General features: G+C 44.4%; 1 protein-coding gene across 5 annotated transcripts in view; it reads left to right on the top strand.

Moving 5' to 3' along the window:
• Nucleotides 1-13,832, top strand: part of Dock4 (dedicator of cytokinesis 4) — a 478,789-nt gene that overhangs the window by 454,455 nt on the left and 10,502 nt on the right. For all 5 annotated transcript variants that reach the window (XM_045135544.1, XM_045135547.1, XM_045135546.1 and 2 more), the window contains 7 exons: nucleotides 4,785-4,961; nucleotides 5,639-5,722; nucleotides 9,877-9,996; nucleotides 10,374-10,495; nucleotides 10,823-10,943; nucleotides 11,952-12,033; nucleotides 12,190-12,299. In XM_045135544.1, coding sequence (XP_044991479.1) covers nucleotides 4,785-4,961; nucleotides 5,639-5,722; nucleotides 9,877-9,996; nucleotides 10,374-10,495; nucleotides 10,823-10,943; nucleotides 11,952-12,033; nucleotides 12,190-12,299 — 816 coding nt within the window. The remainder of the gene's footprint in view (nucleotides 1-4,784; nucleotides 4,962-5,638; nucleotides 5,723-9,876; nucleotides 9,997-10,373; nucleotides 10,496-10,822; nucleotides 10,944-11,951; nucleotides 12,034-12,189; nucleotides 12,300-13,832) is intronic.

Raw genomic sequence — 13,832 nt, 5'->3', positions numbered from 1 at the left:
TTAAGAAAGGAAACATTCCATTATCAAATATTTGATCATGCAGAGATATAAGAAAGATCACATAATGTTCTTTTCTTTCCCTTCATTTGGAGTAAATTGATAATTTGATCTGTTAACACCCCACAAAAGTAACCAGGAGGTCACTTTGTTGTGATTTTTTACTAACATTGCTAGATCATAGAATGAAGCATATCTCTCTTGTTTTAATTAGTAGTAGCACTGTATTAAATTATTCCTCTTAAATTCATTATTCATTTTAAGCATTTCATCTTTGTACATTGAAAAACTTTCCAAGTTGGCTTCTTTTTGACAATATCCTGTGGATTTTATTACTGGGCTAAAACACAGATCAGATTGCCCAGTCAGCCATAGGATTCCATTTTCTTTCACAACATCAAACTTTATTAATAATTTCCAGGAAATATAGCTGCTTAGGTGAAGCAGAGAGATGTATGGGAATCAAGCATCACCCACCAATTCCTTCTACTCCATCAATAATTATAATTTCTGGGCTGGAGAGATGGCTTGACAGTTAAGGTGCTTGCTGGCAAAGCCAAAGGACCCAGGTTCAATTCCCCAGTACCTACATAAAGCCAAATACACAAGGTGGCACATGGAGTCTAAAGTTTGCTGTGCTGCTGTGGCTAGGATGCCCTGGTGCACCCATTTTCTCGCTATACCTGCCCCCTCCCTCTCCCTGTACTAAATAAATAAATAAGCCAGGTGTGGTGGCACATGCCTTTAAGCCCAGTACTCGGGAGGCAGAGGGAGGAGGATCGCCATGAGTTCAAGGCCACCCTGAGACTACATAGTGAATTCCAGGTCAGCCTGAGCTAGAGTGAGACCCTACCTCAAAAAACCAATAAATAAATAAATAAAATAATTATAATTTCTAATAAGAGTTGAAGTCTCTGAATAAAGCATGGGGCCCTTCATACAGGGATGATGTCTAAATTATAAAGTATAATTTAGGAAACATCCACTTTATACTCTAGAAAGTTAGTGATAAACTTCTCATGGACCTTTCTTCTGCTAACTCCCCACTGAAGGCATGCCAGAGATGAAGTCTCTTCCTCCTAACAGTTATTCTTAGTTCATCTCCATGAAGGTTCAGTTGATAAGGAGAGAGAACTTGGCCACCTCTTTTCTGTGCCTCCAAACCCTTCTCCAGCTCAGGAGTGAAACTACACAGGTAGCAAGCCTAGAGTTGGTGAGGGCACCCACGTGGTAGTTCTGGAGTGTAAGAAAACCAAGTGCATGGTGGATTCAGAAACCAAAGAAAAATCATGCATGTAATCAAAAGTGAGAAGTTACCCCAAACTTTAAAGTAGAGGCAAGCAAAACAGTTCCCCCAGACCAAGACACAGTTTTATGCTACCCCCAGCCCCCACCCAGCCAGGCTGGGTGACAGGGAATCCAGACTCAGGGGTATCCCTGTGGCCAGGAGAAGAGAGGCAGAGCCAGAAACACACCACAGGGCTGAGGGGAGCAGGGCAGAGTCACAGGAAGAAGACAGGAGCCTTTATAAGCAACCTGATTGGTTGGTAGGTTTGGAGGGCCGATCCCTGAGCCACCCATCCAGGGCTGTCTGTCTAGGTAGCAGGTTAGACTGAGCATCAGGGGCCACTATAGATCAGTCTTGATCAGACCTAAGGTCCGTTTCTGCAGTTTTTGTGCCAAGGTGAGATGACATGTGAAGTGCTATCTCTTGCTTCTCTGAGTCTCAATCTCTAACTAAAACTGCCTTTTTAAAGTTAGCTGTCTCCTATCCTCCTTCATTACTACTTTGTCTCAAGCACATGTTGAAATACTTTCTCAAGTTGTTTTTCACCTATGTTTTTTGTCACTTTTAGATAAATGATTCGATTAATAGCACTTGAGTTTGTAAAAATGAAACTGGGTTTCTCTTTCGATTTTATCATAATCAAGACACACAGTAATAATGCTAATTATTTGCAATTTTAAAAAATTCTTTTGGGGGCTGGAGAGATGGCTTAGCAGTTAAAGTATTTGCATGCAAAGCCAGAGGACCCAGGTTCAACTCCCCAGGACCCACATAAGCCCCCAGATGCACAAGGGGGTGCATAAATCTGGAGTTCATTAGCAGTGGCTGGAGGCCCTAACATGCCCATTCTCTATCTGCCTCTTTCTTTCTCCTTTTCTCCTCTCTCTCTCTCTCAAATAAATAAATGAAAAAATTAAAAATATATATATTAAAAAATAATTTAAAAACTTTCGTTTTTTTTTTTTTTTGTATTTTTACTTATTTGAGAGAGAGAGAATAGGAGTATCATGGTCTCCAGCTGCTACAAATGAAGTCCAAATACATGCACCACCTTGTGTATCTGGCTTACATAGGTCCTAGGAAGTTGAACCTGGGTCCTTTGGCTTTGCAAACAAGTACCTTAACTGCTAAGCCATCTCTCCAGCCTTTCAATTGTTGTGTAACTAATTCCTACAACCTTTTCTTCTTATAAAAGTGAAACTCCATATCTTTTTGCAACATTTTTCCCTCTTTTGGTAACTACTATTCTACTCTGTGTCCTTAAATTACTTTGAAACTTTTAGTATTTCAGACATCTTAGACTTTCCTTGATAGTGTAGCTCTTATGCACATAAAAGAACGTTCAGGGCTGAAGAGATGGCTTAGCAGTTAAGGCGCTTGCCTACAAAGCCAAAGGACCCAGGTTCAATTCCCCAGAATCCATGTAAGCCAGATGCACATGGTGGTACCTGCATCTGGAGTTCATTTGTGTGCCCATCTTTTTTCTCTCCCTCTGTCAAGTAAATAAATAATTTTTTTAAAAAAAGAAAGGTTTAGTATCATAAGCAATTAGCAAACAAACACTCATTTATCACTCTGGAAAAGTAATAAAACATTGCTAGAGGCTTCATAGGTATCCTTCCAAAATACAGCCTCATCAATCTACCCTACAGCTATTATCCTGGCTGATATGGTACCAACTCCCTGCTTAGTTGTCATTTATTTATGTCTGTCTATACAAGTCACTTCATTTTGCTTGGTTTATGAACTTATGTAACAGTGTCTTTGCTCTATGAAGACTTATTGCAAGCCGGACATGGTGGTGCACACCTTTAATCCCAGCACTCGGGAGGCAGAGGTAGGAGGGTTGCCATGAGTTCAAGGCCACCCTGAGACTCCATAGAAAATTCCAGGTCAGCCTGGGCTAGAGCGAGACCCTACCACGAAAAAAAAAAAAAAGACTTATTTCATTCTCTTAGTATTATTTGTGATATTTTCCAATCTGTTGTATATAACCAGTATGTTTTTCATTGGCATATATTACTTCTTTATATAAACAGATCATAATATGCTCTTCTGTTCTCTTGTAAGTAAACGCATTGATTTTGGAGACAGAGACTTTTTTATATACATTTCCTGTTGTACTTCTGCATATATGTCCAACTCCATGAGCTATAGAAATGGCTATAGATGATAACGTGTGTGTGTGTGTGTGTATAAATGTAAAAGTATATGAGTATCTTCAGTTGTTTTCCAAAGTGAATGAACCAATTTTACTTGCAGAAGCAGGAATTGAGACTGTATTGCCCAAAGTTGTACCCTTATTTGTTATTTCACTATTTATTTTTATTGTTTTAGGAAGTGTTTTGTAATATGTTGCTGTGGTACTGTTTTTCATATATTTCCACATAGATGACGAGTTTTATATATGTATTAGCCATTTGAATTTCTGGTTTGTGGAATAGCTGTGTAATCTCATTTATTTCTGTGGGTTTGTCTTTTCCTTACTGGTTTTGAAGAGTTATTATATTCTGGACTTAGGATGAGCTCATTGATGATTACATATATTACAAATATCTTCTCAGTGTTCTGGCTTCTGTTCCTTCTCTGTAGAGTATCTGATAAATATTCACTCTTAATTTTGATACAGTTAGGTCTTTTTTCAGCATTGGTTTAAAATGATCTAAGTAGCTTTTCAAACTCTAATTGGTGTCTTTAACTGAAAGAACCAGTGTCTAACTATGTTTACTGTTAAGCCAAATTACTTCATTACTGAGAACTTGGCAGACCTCTATTCGAAGAGAATGTCAGTGACAATACCAGTCCCAGTGAGCAGCATTTGAAGATAACTTTGATCATGTTCACAGTGAAATCCCCCTTATAGCCAGTAAGTCAGTATGCATCTATTTGGCTCTGTCTCAACAAATGGATCCTGAAGTGTATATGATTATCTTGTTCTCTATAACTCCCAGCTGTGTGCCGTCCTGCATCACCTTATGGCATTGCTATAAATGCATATGGCGTCTGTTCTGTGTGGGCATATGTCCCCTCTCCCCAACAGGGCTGAAAGCCCCTGAACACCAGAGGATCTATCAGTGCCTGTCTGCATCTAGAGAGTGGTAACAGTTTTGAGAGTCCCTGAGTATTTAGTCCTTCAAAAGAAAATACAAAATTTAATGCTTGAATAGTTAATGAGTAGATGGGTTGTTGTAATGCTAAGATAGACGACACCATTGTGGATAGTCCAAACCACATTTCAACCAGCAGGTAGAGTTACCTGCCCTTTTCACATCTTACTGATGCATGTGCAACTTGACTTCCGCATCTTATCTGGTCTTCTGAATAGTGCTTGTTAGAGATACTGATGGGAGCCACTGGGGAGCACAGATAATTCAGTGTGTGGATAATTTATTTTAGCTTTCTTGTTCTTAGCTTTTTGTTGTATCTTGTCTTCTTCAGTGTCACACATGAAAAACAAAAAACTAAAAATCAATGTATATTTATGTTCATTGCTTCTCAGGTAGAAATGAGTCCTCTGGAAAATGCAATCGAAGTGTTGGAAAACAAGAACCAGCAGTTGAAGACTCTGATCAGCCAGTGCCAGACGAGACAGATGCAGAATATCAACCCCCTGACCATGTGCCTGAATGGAGTCATAGACGCTGCTGTTAACGGGGGTGTTTCCAGGTACCAAGAGGTGAGGACAGAAGAAGCTTCCCATCATGATTCCTTAGGCTTTGGGAATTTTCAAAATATAAGCGTATATCAGCTATCGGTGTTGTGGCTAAACACAGTCCTGTGAAATAGGATAAATGTATAGTCACTTTTGATGTCTACACATTCCATTTTTCCATTGTGGTATTTTTAGAGAGAGAGAGAGAGAGAGTATGTGTGTTTTAGGATGCATAAAGGTAGTAAGGAGGTTAGAGTTGTTTAACAAATATCTAGTTAAGTTCATGGTCATAGTCTTCATCCTTTTTAGATGACCCTTTAACTAGACTTTTCTTCTGCTCCCTTAGTTCTATACAGAAAGATCTAATGACCCTGAAAGTTGAGTCTGCCATCTTGTTCACATTAAATCTCAAGGCAATTTGTTTTAAAGATAGAATGCCACTGGTTTATCTGCTTGGGTTGGTTATTTGTTTATTTTTGCCAAAGATATGACAAGCTCTGATTTTCCCTAAACAGTCCTTTCTGTGTTGTCTTCTTAGTCAAGCACAGTCATGAATTATTCCATCTGTCCCCAACATGCTTTATCATCATGCCGGTTTTTTTTCCCCCCCTAAAGATGCCAGGTCTTTAAAAATGACACTTGTGTCTTCCATTTCCGTGGTAACACTCCCGAAGTGGTCTGACTGTGCCTTCTCTTCCTAGGCATTCTTTGTCAAGGAATATATTTTAAGTCACCCCGAAGACGGGGAGAAGATTGCACGGCTAAGGGAGCTGATGCTTGAGCAGGTAAGGGGGCAGAAGCTGTTATCACCTTTGTGCTGCCTGGTTGTGTGCTTTCCTTTCCAGACCCCCAGTACACCGTACCCTGCGCAAGTGTCCTCACTGAGCGTGCGCAGCGCCCTGCGCAAGTGTCCTCACTGAGCGTGCGCAGCGCCCCGCGCAAGTGTCCTCACTGAGCGTGCGCAGCGCCCTTCACTGCTGTCCTCACTGAGCGTGCGCAGCGCCCCGCACAAGTGTCCTCACTGAGCATGCGCAGCGCCCTTCACTGCTGTCCTCACTGAGCGTGCGCAGCGCCCCGCACAAGTGTCCTCACTGAGCGTGCGCAGCGCCCCGCACAAGTGTCCTCACTGAGCGTGCGCAGCGCCCTGCACTGCTGTCCTAACTTGAGTGTGCGCAGTGCCTTGCACAAGTGTCCTAACTTGAGTGTGCACAGTGCCTTGCAGAAGTGCCCTAACTGAAGTGGTAACCATGGGTGAACACTTTACCTGTACTATATCTCAGCTTATAAATTTCTGTGTTTTCTTCCTACTGGGATGCAAAAACAAATTTAACCATAAGGGGCCTCCTGTAACAAATATTTCACAGAGTCTCTAGAATATTTTCCCCCTAAAGACTTGCCATAGGCCTGCCCTTCACTCAAAACTGTGTGCTCAAATTAACTCAGCCTCCTCAAAACCAGTGAATAAGCACATGAGCCAATGAGGTTGCTACTCAAGCACTATAATAAGGAAGCAGGAAATCACTTGAGTTTATGTTTCATTTTGCAAATCAAGCCTGGAGATTGTATATTACGGACAAACCGGGGTAGATCTCATCGTTTTCTGCTTCAAAGAAGCATAGCTTATTTTAAAAATATTTTCATTTACGTATTTGCAAGGACAGAGCGTGGGAGGTGGGGGAAGAATAGGTGTGCCAAGGCCTAGTACCACTGCAAACAAACTGCAGACACAGGTGGCATCCATCTTGTGCATCTGGCTTTTTGTGGGTGCTGGGGAACCAAACCCAGGTCATCAAGTTCTGCAAGCAAGCAACCTCTGAGCCATCTTCCCAGCTCTGAAACATAGTTTGCTTTTATTGATTGGTGCGTCACACACCAAGAACTGGAGTGGTGGCCTGTTGTTGATGGGGCCCTGGAGACGGCTTGCTAACCCCTGAGACGGGACACAGCCTGGGAAACTTGGATTACATCGCAAATAAGGACACTTTGTTCCATTAAAAAGTAGAAGATGTGTAACAAAGCATCTCTTCCTACTTAATACCAAGTTGGTACAGAAAGCATCTCTGTTTGACCAGAAAGTAATGAGATTAATGCGGGTTTGGTGCATACGTTGTAGGCCCAGTCCACACAATCTGACACCTGGGAGAGAGAAGTGGCGTGGATAGAGTCAGTTGTACCACACTGGGGGAAAAAAAGGAGAGGAATTATATGACTTTGACCTACAAGAAAACAAAATAAGCTTCTTAGTGTGAACATGGGTGGGAGGTAGATGCAGGTTATCTAATACTTAAGATTGCAAAGTGATTGTAACCTTTGTTGATTTTTTTTTAAATAATGCCTTTTGTCAAGGCAACATCTGTTGGAAGCAGTTTGTTTTTGATTCTATCTACTGTATTCAGCCTTACTGAATTCTTTTCCTACAGTAAAAAACAGTGACACAGAACCAGTAATCTTGTCAAGAAAATAAAACCAGAGCGCCTTTATTCCCCCCCCCCCCACTTTCTGTGCTCCTGGGACCTTATGAAAATGAGGTCTGTGTTATCAAACAGTTGTTCCAAATGACTGTCATATGACCACATCACCTCTGTGTGACCATCAGTCCAGGAGGCTAGGCTGGGGAGGCACCAACATTTCCAGACCTCTGTCTAGTGGGCACGGACTTATGTGCACAGAGATACATGCCCGTTGTCTGAAGAGTGGCTCTTGGCAGCCATGTCCAGCTGCCTGGTCCCTGCAGATCGCTGCCCATGGCCACTATCTTCTCAATAGCCTACTTGTGCCACTTAGCCTCTTGACAAACTTTGGATCAGAAGCATCTTGTGGGAGGAAGGGGCTTATTTCAGGCTTACAGAGTCCAGGGGAAGGTCTATCATGTCATAAGACACTGGCTCACTCCAGCATGCATCACCACAGAGAGAGAGAGGGAGGAGAGAGAGAGACAGAGACAGAGAAGTCAACACCAGCAAACACCAACAAGCATGAGCTACCAGAGCTCCAGCTGTTCTTTACACACCTTAGGACTTGACTCCACGATCTGTCCCAGTGATGTGCACCCTGTAGCAGGGATCTATCTGCCAGGGGCTAAATTTTAATACACCTGAATCTATGGGGCCATACATTCAGACAGCCACACCTGCTTCTAAGACTGAGCGAAAAATTAAATCATGGCCCTTTTGGCCTAGCCTAGGGCAGTCCGGAAGCCCAGCAAAGCGCTAGGGGAGCCCTGGGCTTTGCCAGCTGGCCAGCCTGCCACGAAGCACACCTGTTTTTCCTCCTTGTCCTGCTTCTGCCCGATCTCCAGGCAGGGACTGTCCACAATGAGCATCCTAATCCCCGTGCTAGAAGCTGCTTTACAGCTTGCATCACTGTCTGAGTAAAAGTGATTTGGCCTAACAGCTAGTGTTTAAAATGGAGAAGCTTGGCCGCTCTGACGGTCTTATGTACTACATCCCTCCCATCCCTTCACCCCAGAGGCCCACCTGTCCCTTCATGCTTCATATATGCCACCTCTGTGTGTCCACCTACACATGTCAGGGAACCTTCCCCATCATGGGAACATGCTGCAGACGTATGTGTCAACAGCGGGAGCTGCCGTAGCGCCACCTCCTTAGGAAAGGCGCTGGACGCTCCCTAGCGTTTGATTGGATCCTGAGCTTTTTACCTAGAATCTTCACCAGATGCAAAGATACAAGAGCTTATATAGATTGTGTTATTTACTTTCACCACAGATTACAGACGTAGTACCCTTCTGGGTACTGGGACAAACACCCAGCCAGAAGCAGCAGACGGGAGGAGAGGGTTGATTTCAGGCTTACAGATTCCAAGGGAAACGTCACTATGGCGGAAGGAGCTGGCTCATTTCGCCAAGCGTCCATGGCGGAGGGACAGCACCAGCAAGCTGAGTCGAAACAGCACCTAGAGCTGGAGTCACGGTCTGCCCCCAGCGACACACACCTACTCCAGCAGGGCTGTGCCTTCTGGAGACTTAAGTAGGAAGTGTAATCATAATCAAAAATACCTGAGGGTATAGGAATGTTTGCATCCAAACCACAGCAGAGTTTGATAAAATGTAGATTATGGCTGCTGTTCAAATCCAAGGAACTACACATTGTAGAGACGTGAGTATAGGAAAGTTGCTTGTTCATTTTCTTTGGAATCCTCAAAGCAGAAAGCTTTACTTCAAGTAGGATCTTCCCTCTTCTCAGAGTGGAATGAGTGAACACGAACAATATTTTTAGGGCTGCAGAGATTGCTCAACCATTAAGGCACTTGCCTGCAAAACCTAATGACCTGAGTTCGATTCCCCTGTACCCACATAAAACCAGATGCCCAAGGTGGCATGCGTGTCTAGAATTCATCTGCAGTGGCTGGAGGCCCTGGCATGCCCATTCTTCTGCCTGTGTCCCGTCTCTCTATTTCTGTCTGCTTACAAACATATCAACAAAAATATTTTTTTGGAAGAAGAGTAACATTTTTAAACAAGAGCAAGGAGCAGAGCCACTGCTATAGCCGAACGTGATGGACGAGAGGATGGTAACGTCAGAGAGAAGTGACCAGGAAAAGAGGTCCCTGCAAGAGACCTTTCAAAGTGGAAGCAGCGTCTGTGACATTCCTTGCCCCATCCTGGCAAGGGTTGGAAGGAGCCAAGGTCACAGTGGTTAAGTAGGGTTTACACTAAAGACCTAAAATACACATGGAAGAAGCCTGGAGAAAGGCGGAGTTTGGAGAAATGAACCAGGCCCGAGTCCCATCTGTCTTCTGCGCCACAGGGCTTGTTCGAGCCTCGGCGTCCTCACTTGCAGAGCAGCTCTCGTTCTTGTCTTGTCAGATGCAGAAGATTAAGAATAACGCACGCAGAGTTGCCAAGTTCAGTGTTCGCTCCCCAGCAGGCACTGATGAGAAGTAGTCACCTTTTTTTTTTTTCCTTGTGTTACTTATCAAGGCACAGATTCTGGAATTCGGTTTGGCTGTGCATGAGAAGTTTGTACCTCAGGACATGAGGCCCCTTCACAAAAAGCTGGTGGACCAGTTCTTTGTGATGAAGTCAAGCTTCGGGGTACAGGTAAGTGTGCTGAGTGGCCATGGTGGGGCAGGTTCACTGCTGTTACGGCTTTGTTTTTTCTTTTTCTTTTTCTTTTTTTGGCCAGAGAGAGGATTAAGTATCCAATAGTGACATCTTTCGGGTTTTCTGCCACACTGCAGCATTTACCAGGGAGCCTTCGATATTAAAATGGCACTGTCTGCTATTTGCCCTGCTTACCCTTTAGGAAAACAAAATTGTTAAGTGTGGGAAGGCTCAGTAAAGCTGGAATCTGTAATAGGTCCCCGTGTGAAGATTTCATGACATTGAGGGTGTGTATCTAGTCTATTAAAGTATCTCACAAATTGGTTTTCCCTCATCATTGTGGTGATAAACTGCCTTCTTTACCACATCTCTAGGAGTTCTCTGCTTGTATCCAAGCCAGCCCCATCCATTTTCCTAATGGAAGCCCCCGCGTGTGTAGAAACTCAGCACCTGCCTCCATGAGCCCAGATGGTACCAGGGTAATTTCTAGACGCAGGTAAGTCATATTCCAAATTACCTTGCAATTTGGCATCCCCACAAGATGATCTGGAATGGTCCTCATTCTTTATGGCGTAATTTGTCAAATACGCTATTTCCTAATGAAATAATTAACCCGCGAGGCAGCTGCAGACATCTGCCACGGGCGAAACAACAGCACGAGAAATAAACAAACATCAGAGTGTATGGAGGCAAACAGGAGACAACAGAATGGGATATATCTGTCTTTTTTTTTTTAATCTTTGGTTTTATACCATGCCAGCATGTGACAAAATACAATTATGCCACTGTGTTAATGACTTATTCCCCTCCCCCTCCCCAACAGCCCATTAAGTTACCCAGCTGTGAACCGGTATTCCTCCTCCTCCCTGTCCTCACAAGCTTCCGCCGAAGTAAGCAATATCACGGGCCAGTCTGAAAGCTCTGATGAAGTCTTTAACATGCAGGTAGTCCGTCAGCTTCTTGTCTGCTTGTCTCCATCCCCTTTCTGTCTCCGTCGCGAGTGCCATTCATTCCGCCGTGCTCTTGAGCAGACTTTCCAGCAAGACCTTGACTTAAGGACAGACCTTTAAACTCTCTTATCATTGCTTTCTGGAGTCCACAAGGATGGATCTCTCCAAGCTGCCCATTGCTTTAGGAAGACATGGGCAAGCAATGGAGAAGCCCAGGCACACTGTGCAGGATTAGCTTCATACCTGGCCTTGGTGGGCCTTTGTTTCCTGGCTCCTGGAGTCTTGGAAAACGTTGCCACACCCTTTGCCAAGAGGCTCTTTCAGAGGATGTGGCTTCCGGGCCTAGTGTAGGATTTTCTCTACTTAACATTACAGAAAATATTCTGTGATAAAACTTTATAAAAGAAAATGTGTAGATTTAAAATATTTCAGAGCCAAGACTAAACTCTTGTAAAGCAACATTTTATTTAGAAATGCTAATATGGCATACAGGATACTTCAGTAAAACAAAGCTGGATTTTTTTTTTCTAGCACTATCTTTGGAAAGCGCTCACAAGCATGTATTTATTTCCCAGTGCAGACTTTGAACAACATTTTGAAGTTTTGAAGAGGTTACGCTGTTTGCCTTTTAGAAACCCTCCCCTGTTTATGTACCGGTTATTGGGAGTGTTTTTGCTTGCTTTGATCAGGGAGAGCTCCTGACTGGTGCAGAGTGATTGAACAGAGCTAAAAGTAATGCAAAATAATAATAATAATAATGATGATGATGATGATGATGATGATGATGAAAGTAATGGCGGTAGTGCCAATCTCAGGTGCTTGGTCAATTCTTTAGGCAGACCTCATTGCTGGTTTGCAGTAGCAAGATTTTTCTATATCTGTGTGGCCTTTTGTGGGTTTTTAGGTTTTTTTTCTTTTTTGGTCTTGATAGTTTGAAGAAAATAAATGCTGATGGCTTTGTTTCGAATGTCAGTGTATAACCACAGCTCTCTGTATTTCCAGCCAAGCCCGTCTACCTCAAGCTTGAGTTCTACTCACTCTGCTTCACCTAATGTGACGAGTTCCGCTCCATCAAGTGCTAGAGGTCCGTGCCCAGAGAACCTTCCAGCCCCCAGACACTGTGGCTTCACTGTCCCACGATATGATCAACTGCCACAGCTCTCTTGGGCTTTCTCCTCTCAACAGTCCCCCACTGCTGCCACACTGACCCTGACGATGACTCTTCTTTGTTTCTCCACAGCGTCTCCTTTGTTGTCTGACAAACACAAACATTCCAGAGAAAACTCTTGCCTGTCCCCGAGAGACAGACCATGTAGTGCCATTTACCCGACACCTGTGGAGCCTTCCCAGGTACTCCTGGGTGGGGCGGGGGGGGGGGTGAAGAAACTGGGAAATGGGAGTCTGGAGTTGCTCACCCATGTCTGCACAGGCGCACCGTGGCTGACCAAAGCAGCCAGCTGGGCGGTGTCGGACCACAGGGCCTGCTGAGTGGAGAGCCTTACAGACTCTGCAGGAATCTCTGGAGGCATGTGTGGCTTGTTGCCTGAGCAGCGGAGCTGAGAGGAAAGTGAGGGTGTCTGGGCCTCCCTTCACCTCCCTCAGTAGTATTTCACTGCTGCGGCAGAAACGCTGGGAGGGGTGCAGGGTCTGGTGAATGAGCTGTCTGTCTGTGTGTGCGCGTTTGCATGTGTATGCATCGGAAATCTGGGGGAGCTGCTTATGTTTACAAAAACCTTGTTGCAGTCTGGTTCTCATTGCTGGTAGAAATCACCCAACCAAGAGCAGCTTCTGGGAAAAAGAGGTTTATTTTGGCTTACAGGCTTGAGGGGGAAGCTCCATGATGGCAGGGGAAAATGATGGCATGAGCAGAGGGTGGACATCACCCCCTGGCCAACAGAAGGTGGACCATAGCAACAGGAGAGTGTGTCAAACACTGGCATGGGTAAACTGGCTATAACACCCATAAGCCTGCCCCCAATAATACACTCCCTCCAGGAGACATTAATTCCCAAATCTCCACCAGCTGGGGATCTAGCATTCCAAACACCTAAGTTTATGGGGCCCCCCTGAATCAAACCACCTCAAACCTCTTGGGGGAGAAGCCTACTGCAGCCTAGCCCTTGATGCTTGCCCGCACCCTGCTAGGGGAGCTGCAGCCTTTCTGGGGCTCTCAAGAATGCACCACCTGATGAGCCACCTGATTGCCTCTGGCATTCTTTCATGCATTGAAGAAAAAGTGGCCTTGTCCCTCATAGGAGTAAGCGGATGTGGCTCTCACCTCTTAACCAAACTTCGCTTCAAAATGACCATAGGTGGGCATGGTGGCTCACAGCTTTAATGCCGACACTGTAGAAGAGGCCGAGATAGAGGATTCTGTGAGTTCAAGGCCAGCCTGGGCTACAAAATGAGTTCCAGGTCAGCCATGGCTAAAGTGAGACTCTGCCTCAAAGCAAACAGCAACAACCACAAAACCCCTCAGCCTGAGTGAGCGTGGAGCCATAGGATCACCCGCAGGTGCTTGAAGACCACTGAAGGATGGGTTCAAACCTTGGAGATTCGGGTGTATCTCTAAAATTTTCAGATAATTTGGGGCTTATTTGAGAGTAGAGAAAAAAATAGTTCTTTCTACTCCAGCCAATCCCTCTGTTTTTGTTTTGTTTTGTTTTCTACACCATCCTGGCAGAAGTCTGTAGCTGCGTCTGGAAGTGGATGAGAGCGAGTGAGATTTGGCTTGATTGGTTTATCTTTGCGGGTTGTGTGATCTTCCCCAAAGGCCCGGGAAGCCGCCTCTGCACAGCACTGATGTCTTGCAGAAATAAGATCTGAGCGCATTTGGCGGGAGCAGCTAACCAGGGTTACTGCCCCTTGTCCTTGATGTTGCAA

This window comes from Jaculus jaculus, chromosome 16, assembly GCF_020740685.1.
Source record: "Jaculus jaculus isolate mJacJac1 chromosome 16, mJacJac1.mat.Y.cur, whole genome shotgun sequence".
Taxonomy (NCBI): domain Eukaryota; kingdom Metazoa; phylum Chordata; class Mammalia; order Rodentia; family Dipodidae; genus Jaculus; species Jaculus jaculus.
Note: the sequence above shows the minus strand (reverse complement) of the source record. Positions and strands in the feature narration are given on the sequence as shown.